The sequence below is a fragment of the Cydia amplana genome, chromosome 8 (assembly GCF_948474715.1).
Source record: "Cydia amplana chromosome 8, ilCydAmpl1.1, whole genome shotgun sequence".
Lineage (NCBI taxonomy): Eukaryota > Metazoa > Arthropoda > Insecta > Lepidoptera > Tortricidae > Cydia > Cydia amplana.
The window spans coordinates 12762548-12778365 of record NC_086076.1 but is presented as its reverse complement, the minus strand read 5'-3'; the positions used below and the strand labels follow the sequence as shown (position 1 = coordinate 12778365).

General features: G+C 37.3%; 1 protein-coding gene across 1 annotated transcript in view; it reads left to right on the top strand.

Annotated features, from left to right (window-relative positions):
* LOC134650077 (actin-associated protein FAM107A) overlaps positions 1-15768 on the top strand; it is a 34823-nt gene extending 19055 nt beyond the window's left edge. The window contains exons 2-4 of the mRNA XM_063504903.1: positions 2042-2237; positions 11237-11340; positions 15579-15768. Coding sequence (XP_063360973.1) covers positions 2042-2237; positions 11237-11340; positions 15579-15730 — 452 coding nt within the window. The 3' untranslated portion in view covers positions 15731-15768. The remainder of the gene's footprint in view (positions 1-2041; positions 2238-11236; positions 11341-15578) is intronic.
* The last annotated feature ends 50 nt before the right edge of the window (positions 15769-15818 follow it).

Here is a 15818-nt window from a genome sequence, read left to right as displayed (position 1 = left end):
TTTACTGTTTCGACGACTACCTCAGAATTAAGTAGGTCATGTCATGTTGGTACATACCAAACACAGGTAAAAGATGGGGAAACAAAGATACCTGTAAAGGTACGGTAGGTAGCTATGAAATATAGATCTGTACATAAAGGGTGCCTAAAGTCGTCTTGAATTGTAGAATGTACAAACATCTATTTCGCTGCGGAATATGTGGTGGTGACTAAACAGTCGCATAAAAGTACACTGAAAAAGTTCCAAAATCAGTTATCGTAAAAAATACAATTATTTTTATCGCAATATTTCAAATTATCACAATTCTAGGAGTAAGTATCACGACACTGCCATACAGCAACAAGTTATTATGTAGTTTCGTTTCAGGCACCACTCGCATCAGTCTAAAGTCAGCTGCATGGATGGTTCAGATGGTTGACCTCCCCTACATAGAAGTTTCTTTGCAGGGGTGATCAACTATCTCTGCAGTTGACTATTTGTACAAACCTAAAATATCATGAGGTAGTGGTTGGTACCTGTATAGTTGCGAATTAAAATACAAAATGACTTACAGCTAAAAGGCCGTCTTATTTAAACGGTTAACATGGCAGTAGATATGTTATTTGATAACAAAATGCGACACGGAGGCAGTTGACGCCGGCACATTATGTAAATTTGTCTTATGTCACCTTTATGTCACACATAGGTAAGATGTGAGCTTACAATTTGACCTGCTTTGCTAGATTAAGGCCATTGCTTCGCAGATTATTAATGACGAATTCAAACATTCATGCATCAAATTCGATAAAGTATTGCCGAATATAAGAAAAATCATAATGCTTAAACGAAGTGTAAATGTTTCATCAAATCGTAAAAAAAATGTTATTTCTTTTTTTTATAGTTTTTCATTTATTAGGTACCCATTTGTTACATTTTCGTAGTAAGTAGATAATCTGAATAGACTTGTAATAAGACTTGTTTTAATAAGTTATAAATTATCGTCTCTTGCTAGAGTTCCGAGGCCACAACAAGCTTTAACTTTTTAAACTTGGTGCCCGCCCGGCACGAGCTCGTGAACAAAATGAATTTTAAAAGTTCATAACTCAGCCGTTTCCGTTTATCTAAAGTGCCAGAAATGAGGCCGTGGCTGCCCGCGATAACGAGCGGGAAAGAGTGGTGAAACACAATCATTGCACTACAGGGGTTGCAATTGCAATTGTGACGACTCGCTGTGTAATAATGCTCAGATTTCGAAGCGAGGCGCGGAAGTAGGGCCATGGCAAGCTTATTAGCCCGAGTTCACAGGAACCGCAATCATAGTCGAAACAAACGAGGTCACAATCCCGAGGAACCTATTTTCAACCTGTCAATAACAGTTCAAAACTACTTCTGATGTTACGCAAGGAAGATGAACTATAGAAATGCTTGCCATGCATTTGCCTGAAGCAACCTAATGGATTTCTGCTTGTATTTTGGCCGAGCGCCAAGAGATATGTTCGCAAAGATCCTTTTAGAGTAGAGCATATGCGCAAAATATGTAGGTAACATAAGATGATGTCATTTTGTTACTCATTATTAGCAAACGTCTTTGTAAACCGGTCTTACCTTTAAAAGGATCTTATATATTTGTAATATACTTGTATTGTAAGGTCGAAGACTTTATGCATTCTTTCTCCGATTTATGGCAGGCGAATACATTTTTAAACCTACATATGTATGAGGTCGGGGCGCATACTTGGAACTCTTGGAAGTCATGCATACAACTGTTTATATCGGTTTATATCGAAATCATCAATTAATATATGTAAAAAAAAACATGCGTTAACTTTGAATTATACTATTTTTATAGGCAGATAAGTAATTTACTATTACGAACCGAACAAATCACCGACAGTGTGATGTTAACCGATTTCAAACATGAACTATATACATATAATGTGTTCATGTAGGTCTAAATGCCAAAATTCTGTATGCCGGACGTTAAAGGAGGACAATACAAAATTCCAACATATAAAATCTAATTTGAGGCCATTATCTAATCATCACATTGTACTTGTTGCAGTCGTATCTCGGAGCGCGTTGATCGCGTCCGGCAGCGTGGGGCTGGTCCCCGTCGGAGCCCTGGGAGCGGACGAGATGGTGCAGGAGGGGGAGGGGGCTGCGGGCGCGCTCATCGCCCCGCGCCGCCTGCCCAACCCCTGCCTCGACAGCCCGCAGAGGATGGACCTCCATCGGGAGCTGTTGTTCAATCAGAAGATGTAAGTACCTGATGCTCCATCCCTAGAATGTATGAGTTGGCTTATCGTACCGCACCTCCAGCACAGACCCTACCTGAATTGTTAGGCAGCCTGCAGCTCTGCTTGCAGAAAAGATGGATCTGCACAGGGAGCTACATATCAACTAGAAGAAGCACCTGCTGCACGAGTTCCAGAAGTGGACGAGGTGATGCAGGGTGAAGTAGGAGTCTCATCGCCTCATGGCGCCTGCCCAATGGCCAACCCTTGCCTCGACAGTCCGAAAAGTAACCTTGCATGAACCTGTCGGAGTTGCTTTTTACCGAGAATATATAAAGCCTTGCTGCTTCTAATCAGCGTTTCATACCAAACTTGGGTCACGGACGGAACACTTTGTCGTTCTGGAGAATCTAGTCTTCGCTCGGCATGGCCTTCTTGGAATTCTTGATGGGCAGAAATAACACCTTGACTACTTACATGACTCCATAAAGGGCTTTTAAAATAAAATACATGGTATCGTGTCGGTAAAAATGGATTGAGGATCTCGAGTACTTGAAACTGATAATAAACTGGTTAAAAGGCCAATGGACAAGAGTAGTCAATGGACAAAGTACGAGAAATAAAATAACAAAAAATTTAACCATCGAAGTCGTCTTTTATCTTTATCTACATTAATAAGTGCAGCGATTTTATACGTTACTTAAATATATGAATTAGGATCAACAATCGTCAATAACTTAGTTTTCATTGTGTCGTTTTGTGTATCAAATGATCATAATGTATGCATAATACGGGTAACTACGGGTCGCTTGATAGACCGCTATTTATGGAGCCGTTGACGCCTAGGCACGTCTTAATACGTATCAATTCTATGAATCACTATAGTAAATACCCGTGACTTGTCTGCATGGAGTTTATAACAAATTTGGGCATAATAAAGTTATCTACTCGTATTTCGTCCTTTTTATTATGGTTGTAATGTTATGACTTTGAACTCGGTCACAAGAGGAATGGAACCGCGTACTCTACGTTATTTTAGAGGTCAAATAGGTACTTTTAATCTCATTCTACTTGCGAATTATTCGACCCCTTTTAGATCTAATCTCTGGATTAAATTTCATATTAGGGTCGTATATTTAAGTAATGGTTTAGCCAGTGTGCTGAATAATTCCTATATTTTGTAAGAATTCTCAATTGAAATCAATACTAAATAGTAGTTTACGTCACGAGTACGGATGTATATAGTCATAGTATCGTTAATCGGCGTAACCGAAATGTTATTGTTTTTTATCCTTTTTGTTACTTAATCATTTATTATCACAATTATGTATGTATGTATAAACGCCCCTTTCAACTTCAGTTCAAGAATTCACCTTTGTTTCAAAATCACGTTGACTCACGACAGTGCCACGTCTATTGGCTTCCTTTAAGAAATGAAGCACTTTCTATGATACCTTCCCTCATTGTTCCCGAGGACCCTTCTGGGAAGCACTTCGCACCTTCCACTCAATACGCTTTGTGAAAAACTGGAATGCTCGCTCTCTAACAAGCTATCGCGTACTTTAAGCCTGCCCTGTGTAAAGATATGTTCTACGGAGTTCTAAGAGGATTTTTTTATTAGTAGAAAATGCCTGCGACATATACTTTCTGTCATAGTCCAGCTTTGGAACTCACTAGACAAAGAGGCGAGGAACTTCTTAAGTGAAGAAAATCTATTATGCATAGAAAATAATACAACACAGACTTGTCATTGTTAAATGCCGACAGTTGTTTACTAGGTGGTAATCGTTTTTAACTATACATATTTGTTACTTACCTACTTTCCGTGCGTTTGTTACGTACGCACGTGTCACAGTTGTTTTGACATGCAAAATTGACATAGGTACTACACACTCCTCATATTTTCTAGAAAAAAATACAAGTAGTAAGTTTGTAAAATACTATCATCATAGAACGTATTTAGGTACATTACACATCGTCAAGTACGGTGGTAGTAATTATCTACTACTTATGAGTTTTGGTTTTCATACGACATATTCATTCGTTCGCACCAAACATCTAAGTAAATATTATCAATATTATCTTGAAAAAATATGATTAAACAGCTGCTTCATTTCTAAATTCTGTCACTGACAAAATGTATGCGTAAGCCGTATAGTTACAATCAGTATTCAAGTAAGTGCACGGCAGGTTATTTGATTTGAACAATAGATCGGTACCCAAATTCTTTGCGATGGGAACCGACGGGTGCACTTTTTGTGGGCATTCTTGGCTTGAACCAACGAGAACTTACTAATGAATGCCCGGGAAGAACGACCTATAGCGAAGTCAGCGTTGAAAATTAAAATGAATGAGGTCTCAAAAATTCTTCAGTTATCCTCATCGTACAGAACTTTCCTACGAGAGTTGCCATCTCTTTAATTCTGCTTTAAAATTAAAAGTAGTCTTTACATCAGCGAATAAAATCAGTGTTGACAAAATATCGTAGTTAAAAGCCTAAATAGAAGTCCTAATTTGATAAAACTGTATGTAGTAATGAAGGATCTAAACGTCAATACACAATTAATAACTATTAAGAAGACCACTCCCACAAATTAATGTTTATGCTTGTGTAGGCGGTTTTTTATACAATTTTTTTCATGTTTGGCGATCCTTCTGTGAAACTCTTAGTGTTAAATTTAATTTGTATAATAATTCAATATTATTATTGAATAATAACATCAATAAATTGCTCTGATAATTAGCTTAAAATAATATATATATGTAACAACTAGTTAGGATTCATAAGTGCTTGTTGCTAGGCCTACATGAATAAAGTATATTTTGACTTTGACTTGACTTATATTTAAATACCGATTTGTTGTGAGGCCGGATGAAATAATGAAATATGAAAGCATATATGCTTTCGTATCACTATAGTTTTATTCGTACAGAACATGGAAATGTACATAAATAAATGCGCATTGCAGCACACATGTTTGCTTTTTGCTATGTTCAGATTCTTAGAGCACAGGTGCACCACATCCTGCCTCGTCCTGCGAGCCCGGCGTAATTATCCAACATCTGTCTCCAAGCCGCAACTCATAAAATAAATTGCGTTTAATTTATATTTATACACTTTTATAAACCCGTTCACAGACGTTAAGTCAGAGTAGGTTTGTTTTGATCTTCAAGTAAAGTTATAGGCGGGATCGTGTGAGCATTTCTAAAAAAACCGGCCAAGTGCGAGTCGGACTCGCGCACGGAGGGTTCCGCACCATCAAAAAAACAAGCAAAAAACGGTCACCCATCCAAGTGCTGACCCCGCCCGACGTTGCTTAACTTCGGTCAAAAATCTGGTTTGTTGTATGGGAGCCCCACTTAAATCTTTATTTTATTCTGTTTTTAGTATTTGTTGTTATAGCGGCAACAGAAATACATCATCTCCATCTGTGAAAATTTCAACTGTCTAGCTATCACGGTTCGTGAGATACAGCCTGGTGACAAACGGACGGACGGACGGATGGACGGACAGCGGAGTCTTAGTAATAGGGTCCCGTTTTTACCCTTTGGGTACGGAACCCTAAAAAGGGTGTACATGCGTTTATAATGCATTTATTATGTTTATAACAAAATAGGAAATTTATTTCCTATTTTGTTTTGTAGTGTCAACATTTTCATTAATTTTATAAATAAAAAAAATATTACTATTTATGGTCATAAAAATAAACGTTCACTTATTCTATTTTTGTCACAAATGCAAAGAATACGAGAATTGTTAGTACATAATTAGTAATTACACAATCTTTTGATATAATAAAATGTTACGTATTCTAAAATACATTGTATAAAGATAAAGTATTTCATAAATGCTGTCCCTAATTAGGGTTTAGGGACCAGCAGCCGTTGTGTTGTAACTTGTAACCGAGATATGCTGCCGTATTCGAACTTCAAGATATTCACAAGAGACGACACGTACTAGATCCATCCTAGATACGTTATAGTTTAGATTTCAACTAGTTCTCTTTTGCAGCGCAATTCGGGCAACCAATGTCACTTTTACGATAGATCGTGTTAGATATCTATTAGATGTGAATTAGATCTCTAAGTAATATCTTGTGGAAATCGTTCAAGAGTATCTCCAGAATCGCGGAAATGTCAAATTTGACAGGTTAGATCTTAAGCCCTTGCTACACGGTCGCCGACAAGCCCCTCAGACCGCGTGGCCTTGGTCTGGACGGACCGTGTAGACAGTTGTTTCCAACAAAATTTGACCAAAACTGACCAAGGTCAGACCAAGGACAGACGGTTAGAAGGCTTGTCGGCGACCGTGTAGCTAGGGCTTTAGACATATAGTTATCGTATCTAGGCGATGTCTAAAATATATCTAATAGATGTTTATTACAAAATCGGAATCGTTTATCCATACAGCCGCTGACCCGGTTGTCGATTAGCAATTTCTGTTTTTATTCCATATACCACAATTGTTTAGCGAACGTTATGTCATATTCTCACAATGCTAGTTACTACACGAGTCTTGCAATTGAAAAGAACGCGTTGCTCAATAAAAGTATCTCACCGGCATTCCTCGGGGTTTGAATTGGAAATAAAAAAGCTAGAAAAAACGTGGGAATATTTCCAGGTTTAAAATAACGTACACGTATCTATTAGATTGTGTAGTAAACTAATGCTTTATAATTGGGCCTCGATCCAATTGTTGTTATAGGTCGGGATTTGTTTACATCATCTAACATCAAACCGGATGCCGAAACTATTAAGTTTTATGAGTTTAATGTTAGGTTGAATGTTATTTAATAAAAAAAGTAGCAGCCGCCGGTGCCGGTAGCGCACTGTGGGTTCCGCGGCACCACAACACCGGCTCGTGTTAATGTATATAAACGATTAAAATAAATTGTTTAACTTCTCAGAACCCTTAAAAATGTTCACAGTCAGATAAAGTAACAGCGAACTGCAAAAGCGATGGACTTATGTATTATAAAAGAAATTCATCCATAGTGTCCATGTAATTTTGCAGCTGGATGTACATTATAATAAGTATAGGCTAGCAAGCCTTATAAACTCAAATCATAATCTTGATGGTTTCTCTGTTAAATGGTTATTAGATTATATGTAGAGCTAGGACAGTGACTCGACAACTTTACATCTTGATTAAAAAACTACGTATGTTTTAAGTCGTAGAAGATAAATATTCCCTTAAAAACCTTAGACAATAATGCATTACTGGCCATAATGACAAGTTTAGTAATAATTTCATGATACGAAATACGGAACAAGGAACAATTGAAAACTACACACAATACCGATGCAGATCGATATATTGAAAATAATAAAATAGCTACTCATTTTGACTGTCAGTGGGTACTTGTTGATTCAGCCAATTTCCCATTGAGCGTGCCGTCACCATCTCTGTCTGGTATGCTATTCCAATCGCTTCCCAAGAGTATTCGAGGCGCACGCTACTGACAACCAGTATAAATGCATACCTAGCTGAACCTTTGAAACACAGGTCACAGTTACACTTGTTCGCCTGGGTGTTTAACTCCGTGAGCAATGGTAACACACGGTCTGTTATTTCCGCGCCGCCGGCAGCGCGCCCTGACGGAAGGAAGCAATTCCCAGTCGGCTAACGGGAGTGAAACGCTATACGCAAACACTGCAGTTATAGGAATGTTCCCACCACACCACTGAGTCGTCTCGCCGCACTGCCTTCCCAGAGTTTCCATTACAATACATGGCTAAGACGGTAAACCGAGGAAATCCAACTTTCTTAGTCGAACTTTAATCTTATATTATAAATGTACCGTCAGCAGCAGAATTTGCTAAGCGGGCCAGGTATTTAAAATGATCTTGACTTGGCTTTATTGTTAAGAGAATAAGAGCGTATGTTCATGCTAATTTCTTAGTTAATTGGCCGAAGGAACAGTATGTGGACACATTCGATTCGGGCCCCCACTGAAATTGAATGCGTGAAGTGCCCGAAAAGTGCAGGCAAACAAATGCAGTGGAAGTATAAGCAATTTCCCGATTAGTCGGTTGTAAACACAGCACGCAAACATTAAACTTTGCTATCGACATCGCCGATCTGATCGCGGAAAATCAATTGCAAGACGTTTATATCTGATACGATAACTTCGTTACTTCGCAGTTGCCGACTTGCATTTACTCGCTCCGCGGTCTTTACTGATTGCATTTCTGATACCTACAGCCGATATACGCGAATTGAAGTCTAGAGGCCCAAAATATCCTCATAGTATGCCGGTTGCATATGTATACATATTTCCTCTGTACAACATATCGAGCTGTAGGTATCCAAATTATTACATGGACATGAAAAGTGTTTGAGAGTGCCCAGCAAAGCTTGTTTATCTAGTCCTAAGAATAGCCGTAGGAACTAGTTTGTGCGAAAGCGACAGTTTTATCTGAATCTGACCTTTCGACCTCATGGGAAAATAGGTAAAAATTTGTTGGAATTTCTCAAGTGAGTGGACTGCTTGACTTTTAGGAGTTCTTAAGGGCGTCTTTGCTGCCGTTTTGTCGTGTCTTTTAAAGCGCACTGTGATCCCTGTCGTTGAACCCCGGGTACCTACCTGTTACTCACTCTTTTCTGCCTGGTGGCCCGAATACGATATGCAAATAGCGTTACATTTCTCCAACGCCGCTCGGGCTGTAATTAGTCGGGATTAAACCGTTGGTACCCGTGGTAATGGGACGTCAACTCGATTTCAGTGCACTTCTCCCGCGCCGCTTGCAGGCCAATCGTAAATTTCTGCTCTGCTGAACTCGCTGATTGCAAACTTATTTTAGGCTTGTGTAATGGAAAATATCTACGTGTTTTTGTTTGATGTGTGTACATGCTGTCCGGCTTTAATTACCGACTGGTCTTTTTTGCTGAAACAGAGGTGTGAAATTCAATCTGTTTATAGAAACGTCGGATAGTATCCGAGAAATAACTTTGCTTATTTATAGTATTAGTGTTACATTCCTATACATATATGTAGATACTTATCTCTGTTATATCTTTAGTTATTGTATAAAAAATAGACGACATCTCTGACGTCATAAATGCTGCACACATGCAAGTTATATTCCTTTGCGTGGGAAATACTTAAAGGAACTGTAGTCAACACACTTATCTATCTGATCTGATATTGAGTAGATACCTATTTCATTGAATTAACAACAATTGCGTAATTTTATTGTTTATTAAATGCATAATATTATCGGGTTGTTGGAATCACTACATATTTTATCACGTTGAGTAGATTATACAAGTGGTGTTGGATTGGATAGTATGTAGGAGTACTAACTACTGTAAATCCTGACCAGTAATATATGATCATCACGCGCCATGTTGCGGAATTTCACTGGAACTAATTTTTTCATACTATATTGGACTGTCACCCTATATACATGAGAATAACAGCGCCCTCTTGACAATGATCATAGATTACTCAGGCTTTAAATTATTATCCACATCATACTATTTTAGTGGGCTATCGTACAATTTCGAATTAGATATGCTTTTAATGGTTTGTATCAGTATTAGTTATTACTTAATCTGAAAAGTCCTAAAAATCTTTAATTTTTATAGTAGGTATGATCTTTTCCTAAATTATACCAGAAATCTTTCGTGTGATTTTGAATATGCCAACCTTCTTAAGATATATTTAATTTATTCGCTAGTACTGTCAGAAAAAAATAGCTTATCGATGCCTCCGGATTGAACCGACCTTGTACCGCTTGTACGTAACTATTATAAGAGTACGGCTCGCGCTGCTATTTTAGTTGAAACGTTTTTGTGAGATTAGACGTGTGAGGTGCGAGTAAATGTTTCAAACAGATGACCTGTCTGGTTACTATCAGCACTATATCTTATACACGATCTTATCGCTAATCCTTCAGCAAACACTATAAATACTGACATTAGCATGCAATCTTTATTCTCCTTGTATTCAATGTTTAATGCGGAAAATGTTTATCAAACAATAGCTGTGTTATCGATATTGCTAATTAACACGTAATTAGGGTTCGGTCGACCAACATTACCTTATATGGTCATTAAAAACGAAGTGATAACATTCAAGTCTCCGATAAGCAGCTACTTGATTAGGTATCGCAAGTTCACGGTAATTCAGTGTTAGGTTCGGTTATACTATACATATACTAGAAAACCAAGTGTACGGGTCGCCGGATAGTAAACGGGTACCTAAGCTTAAGATCGCTTGCAAAACCAGCCAGCCTATTATGGATAGTTTTATCCATCTTTATCCACGTGATAAAATAACTGTCACTGTTTAACACCGTGGGAAAGAAAGTGACGGACACCGTTTTATCACGCTGTCACGTAGACAAGAACGACCATCATATCCGTACAGAAGGCACATGTGAGTTACCGGCTTTTTATTTGTTAACGACGAAATCTTTTTGACGAAATTTGTGTAGGTACAATTAGGTAATAATTTGTCTAGGTCGGCAAATCGCGGCGCGCGGGCCCGATGCGGCTCTTTGGCTCTGCAGTTGCGCTCTTTAAGGCATCCAATAATTTAACACAGTATACATATTTAGATCAACTTTTATGGCTGTTTGACATTCTTTTCGTTTATGGAGCGAAAGATTTCTCGCTATCGAATAATGACTTAAAATACCTGAGCGATTCGTTTTTAAATATTTAATAGGTATGTCTGTGTCTCACGGAAGTGTTGTTATTAAAAAATCTTAAAATTAATTTTGACATTCCTTAAAGGATGATGTCTAATGTGGTTGGCTCTTCTCTTCAAAAGTTCATTATTATTACATATCTACCTATAATTATTTATTGCTATAATCGACTAATTAAAGTAGAAAATATGTGCATTACATTTTTCGAGTCCAGATTTATTGAACACACTTTATAAAATACTCGATAACTTGATAGCTAATCGTTCAAAATAAAAAAGGCTAATCATTTATCTATTTGATAACATTAATGTGAATGTTCTTTGTATTTATCCGTTTATTAAAGTTTTCTATGTTATCTATTACAGAGGCAAGAACGTCCTGAACCAGAAGAGCGAACTACAAAAGGCGCTTTCAAAACACAAAGAAAAGCAGATCTTAAATCAAGTTAAGGAACACAAGGAAACGCCAGGTAAAATCTTTTCTATGGCACTTAAATAAATGTATTTTAATTTTGTTATGCTGCGACGATGAAAAAATAGATGTAAATATGTATTTTAAATATGTTCTCATGTCAGTGATGTATTGTCTTTATGAGAATAAATGTCTTTAAACCTAAACCTATGTCAAGGTTAAACAATTATCTTAGGTGTTATGACGTCATAAATAATGCTTCTTGACAGATAATAAAATTGCTTGTTTTATGTTGAGGAATAGCTTAATTAGGAAGGTATCGTACTTAGGTAAAAACCTTTTGGTTTATAGTCCAGAATTAAAAATTATGCAAGAAGAATAAAAACGTATTAAGTACATATTTATTTCTATCTGTCGTATTGACATGATATGAACACGACATGATTTTTTTACATTTTTGCGCCATAGGTAAGTAGGTATATTTTTATTGTACTTGGAGTGATTTATACGTTTAATAATGAGAAATCAATATTATTTTCTAAATAAATTGCGCCAATTACCTTGACCGAGTGATTTCTAATAGGTATTAATTTAGATGCCGCTCAATTCACCTCATGAATTAAATTAAAAAATAATTAAATTTCCTCAATTGCTTCGTTGGTTGCATTACTACGATTGATGCTCAACCAATTACTTCAATTATGAAATCGCTGCGCAGCGGATGATTTAATACGGTACTTGCGGATTGAACGAAAAACAGTCAAATCTATAAATTATAATTATATCTTAATAGCTTAAAAAAACTAGTTAACGGTAAAATAAATCGTGGCGAATTTTTAGCACAGGCCTAACCTGCTGTAATATGTAAGACTACATAACTTGTGTTATAAAAACAAATAGCGTAATAGCCATCGTAAAAATGCCGAAATATATACAAACTTGCACTCTCAACATACATAGATTCGTGTTTAGGTAAAGGTATATTTGAGCACCTTATCCAGCGCCGATACCTATATCTGATGGTACTGTACATAAGTCGCATAAGGCCACTTGAGGTAAATAAACAAACCTCGATAATCTCTATGTAATCTATGGAAACGGAGAACAATCGTGCAATATATCACCCGAACTTGAAAGCTCCCTGACCACTCAGACGTCGGTATTCGATACCAATCCATATCGGTATAAGGACGGTATTGCGTTCGATTGTTTAGTCGCACGTGCCGCATAATATTAAGGGAGTATCCGTGTATGGCTACTGTTGGGTATTGGGTACAACATAATTCATAATAATAGCGACAGTAGAAGACGCTAATATCTTGGCGGAAGGAAATTGATGGCCCAGACGCCTTTCTTGATATTCGTTTAATAATTTTGGAGTCAAGTTATGGCGATTCATACAAAATGACAGGACTTAACTGATAAAGTCTAATTACCTTAATTACCGTCAAGAAAAGGGTCCGTTCGATTTTTTTCTCGACACCCTGATTGATAATGAATGATAGGGCATTCGATTATTTTAGTCGCTAACTACTATCGTTTTGTGTACGGTACCATAAAAATATGGTTCTCCACGCTTTTCGAATTAGACACAATCCAATTCGAATGTAATTCAATGCCAGAAAATAATTCGTTTAGCTTCATACTTAAGTTTAATATGTATACAATTGTGTAGGTATTATAAAAATGACTCTAGATTTTGCATTAGAGGGATATTGCTTGACAATTAAGAGCAGGTCAAACGAATCCTTTGCTTTCTGCTTATACATATTACCGAAAATGCTTTTAAAAAACTTATACATTACGTCATAATTCCCACTCGGCGCTGTTGCGTTTACAGCAATGGAATTCTACACTTTCCAAAAGTTGAATAGCTAAATTGATAATAAATTGACATTGTTAATCAAACTTGCTAAAATTGTTAACTTGAAAACTTGTAAACAATGTTATTAAAACAAAAGCAAAAATCAACTTGTTTTAAACAGAGTTCGTGACATGGCGATCGTATAGTGACTTGAGATATTTAAAAATTGACGTAAATAAATACGATAAATGTCATGTCACAAGATTCTCAATATTAAATGGTATTGTGAGCTTTCAGGAAATATTGTCAAATGGCGGCTAAACTTTAAAAATGTGTAAACAATGTCGTTCAAATACTCTTATTTCGACAATGCAAGCTTCATTTTCGCACATATGTATTATAAAAACTGGTTTGAGGCGAGTTATCGAAGTTGTTTTTGCGTGCATATTCGGCCGGGCTCTGGCCCGGACCGGGCCCATACGACACAGGTGCAACGGACGTTCACCTGGATCCTCACATGTCACTCAATCTCCTTAACCTACTACCTCACTTTGATATGCGCTTCGGCAATCGTTCTGTTTCGTGAACCTTAGTATTCACGGTGTCGTATTTTCTTTGACATGGAGATTGCGGTAGCTTTTACAAGCCTTGCTTGGTTTAGAATCTGAATATGATTGAAAAATTGTAAGTGTTATTTTATTTTTATTTAAAGTTAATGTACTCAATACTATTCTTTTATAATATACTTATTAAATTCTTGAACAGGTAAGCTGATAGTAATCAAAACTGCATTACATGTTTCATCGTTACAGCGCATAACTTATGTTAGATATGTGTAATATTTGCGGAAATGATCGATCAATACATTAACTTTAATAACTGACATTTGTGAGTTACTATTTATTAATTGCACATTAATATTGTTACACATATATTTATGACTTATTATATATTTTTGCTACTTGCACGGATGACTGCCAAAGAGAAATGACGAGATTTAGTAATTCTTAGGTTATTTTTAAAATAGTTGCGCGATTAGCTGGTTCATTAGTATGTATCCATTTTGAGTTGTCGTACTTCCTGTATTTCCTGTACGGATGTCGATAGCCAAAGTTAAATGAAAGTGAAATTACATGCAGTGTCTAGTCTCTAAACCGAGCGGGTATAGCGTGGGAGAAATTGCCTTATGCCGCCGACTGCATTGCAAAATGCATACATCGATTCACTTGATACTTCCTGATTGTTAGTGTTTACACTTGTGTGAACAATGTTCATTAGTGTTTAGTCTTGTAAGTTGCCCGACTACCTGCTAATTAAAGAGGCAGTTGACTTCAAGAATATCCCTTAGTCGTACTTTTAATTGATGATGAAGATAGGGCATCAGACTATAATAATTATGTACATATTTAAAACCGTGACCTTCACGTCGTTTCTTCCCTTCTTAGGTAGGTACCATATTATTTAGTTTTAAAATACTTGCTAGCTTTTTTGGAGATTTGTTTTGAACTGAAATATATTTTAGTGATATTCTCTAAACTGAGAAGAGTCCTGAAATGTATTGGGCTCCATACATTCCACGACTCTTCCCTTTCCGCACAGTCTATACAAGAAATAAATAATCCAGTTAAGGAAATAAGCCTTGTTTTCTTTATTAAGTATTAATTACAATTTACTCGTCGCGGCCTCCAAAACCAAGAGTTTACCTACACACTGTTTTAATGAAAATGATAAATTGGACCAAGTAAACACTTAGATTACGAAGTGACGTTATCTAAGGAAAAATAATAAATGCGGCGTGGCGGTGTGGCTGTGGTAAATACTGTCTGGTCAAAGTCCAAATAATTTGTGCATGCGACCTATTATGTATCTCAAAAATACCTACATATTTCGGTAATGAGGTGCACACATATTTACGATATTTTTTTAAATGAGATTTTGAAAATCATTCTAGAATGAAAGCAGGAGAACGATGATCCTATAAATAAAAACAGCAGTATGTGTGCTACCGGAACGGGATAAAGTAATTGTTTGAAAGTTAACCTAGGACGGGGGACTACAATATTGTAACTAATTATATGAGGAAGCCTGCACAACTGAGGGATTTCATTAGCAGCCGTGTTAGGAAACCGAAGTCGGAAGGCCGATATTGTATATACCGACTTAGGAAACTTATATCGCCTTACGGCCATATTCGAACTTTAAGATACGTCAAAATCGTCAAATACTAGAGATTGAAACGATATGGATTGGATATGTCAATGTCAAACAAGTGTCAAAAGTGACGCGTTTGTTTGAAGAAACGTCACTTTTGACACTTGTTTGACACTGACATATCCATTCTATATCGTTTCAATCTCTAGTATTTGACGTATCTTAAAGTTCGAATATGGCTGTTAGTATGGTGTGTTTGTCCAACCACCGCGCCATCTGTTGAACGTCAAGGGTTTTCCACTGAATGTCTACAGTACTTACCAAACCGTTTCACGTTTCAGAACTAGAGCGAGCCATAGCGGAGCGCGCGCGGCGATTGGAGGCGGCCGTGCCGGCGCCGGAGCCGGACCCGGCCACCAACCCCACGCTGCAGGAGCTGCGCGCGCGCCTGCGCCACGCCGCCACCAACTCGCCCGCCGCGCACTCGACGTAGTTCGCCCGCATCCAGCTAGGTGCCGCTAGTCACCACTATAACAATCGATTCATTTCGTGACTTTAGAAATCATTTGACCGATACGATA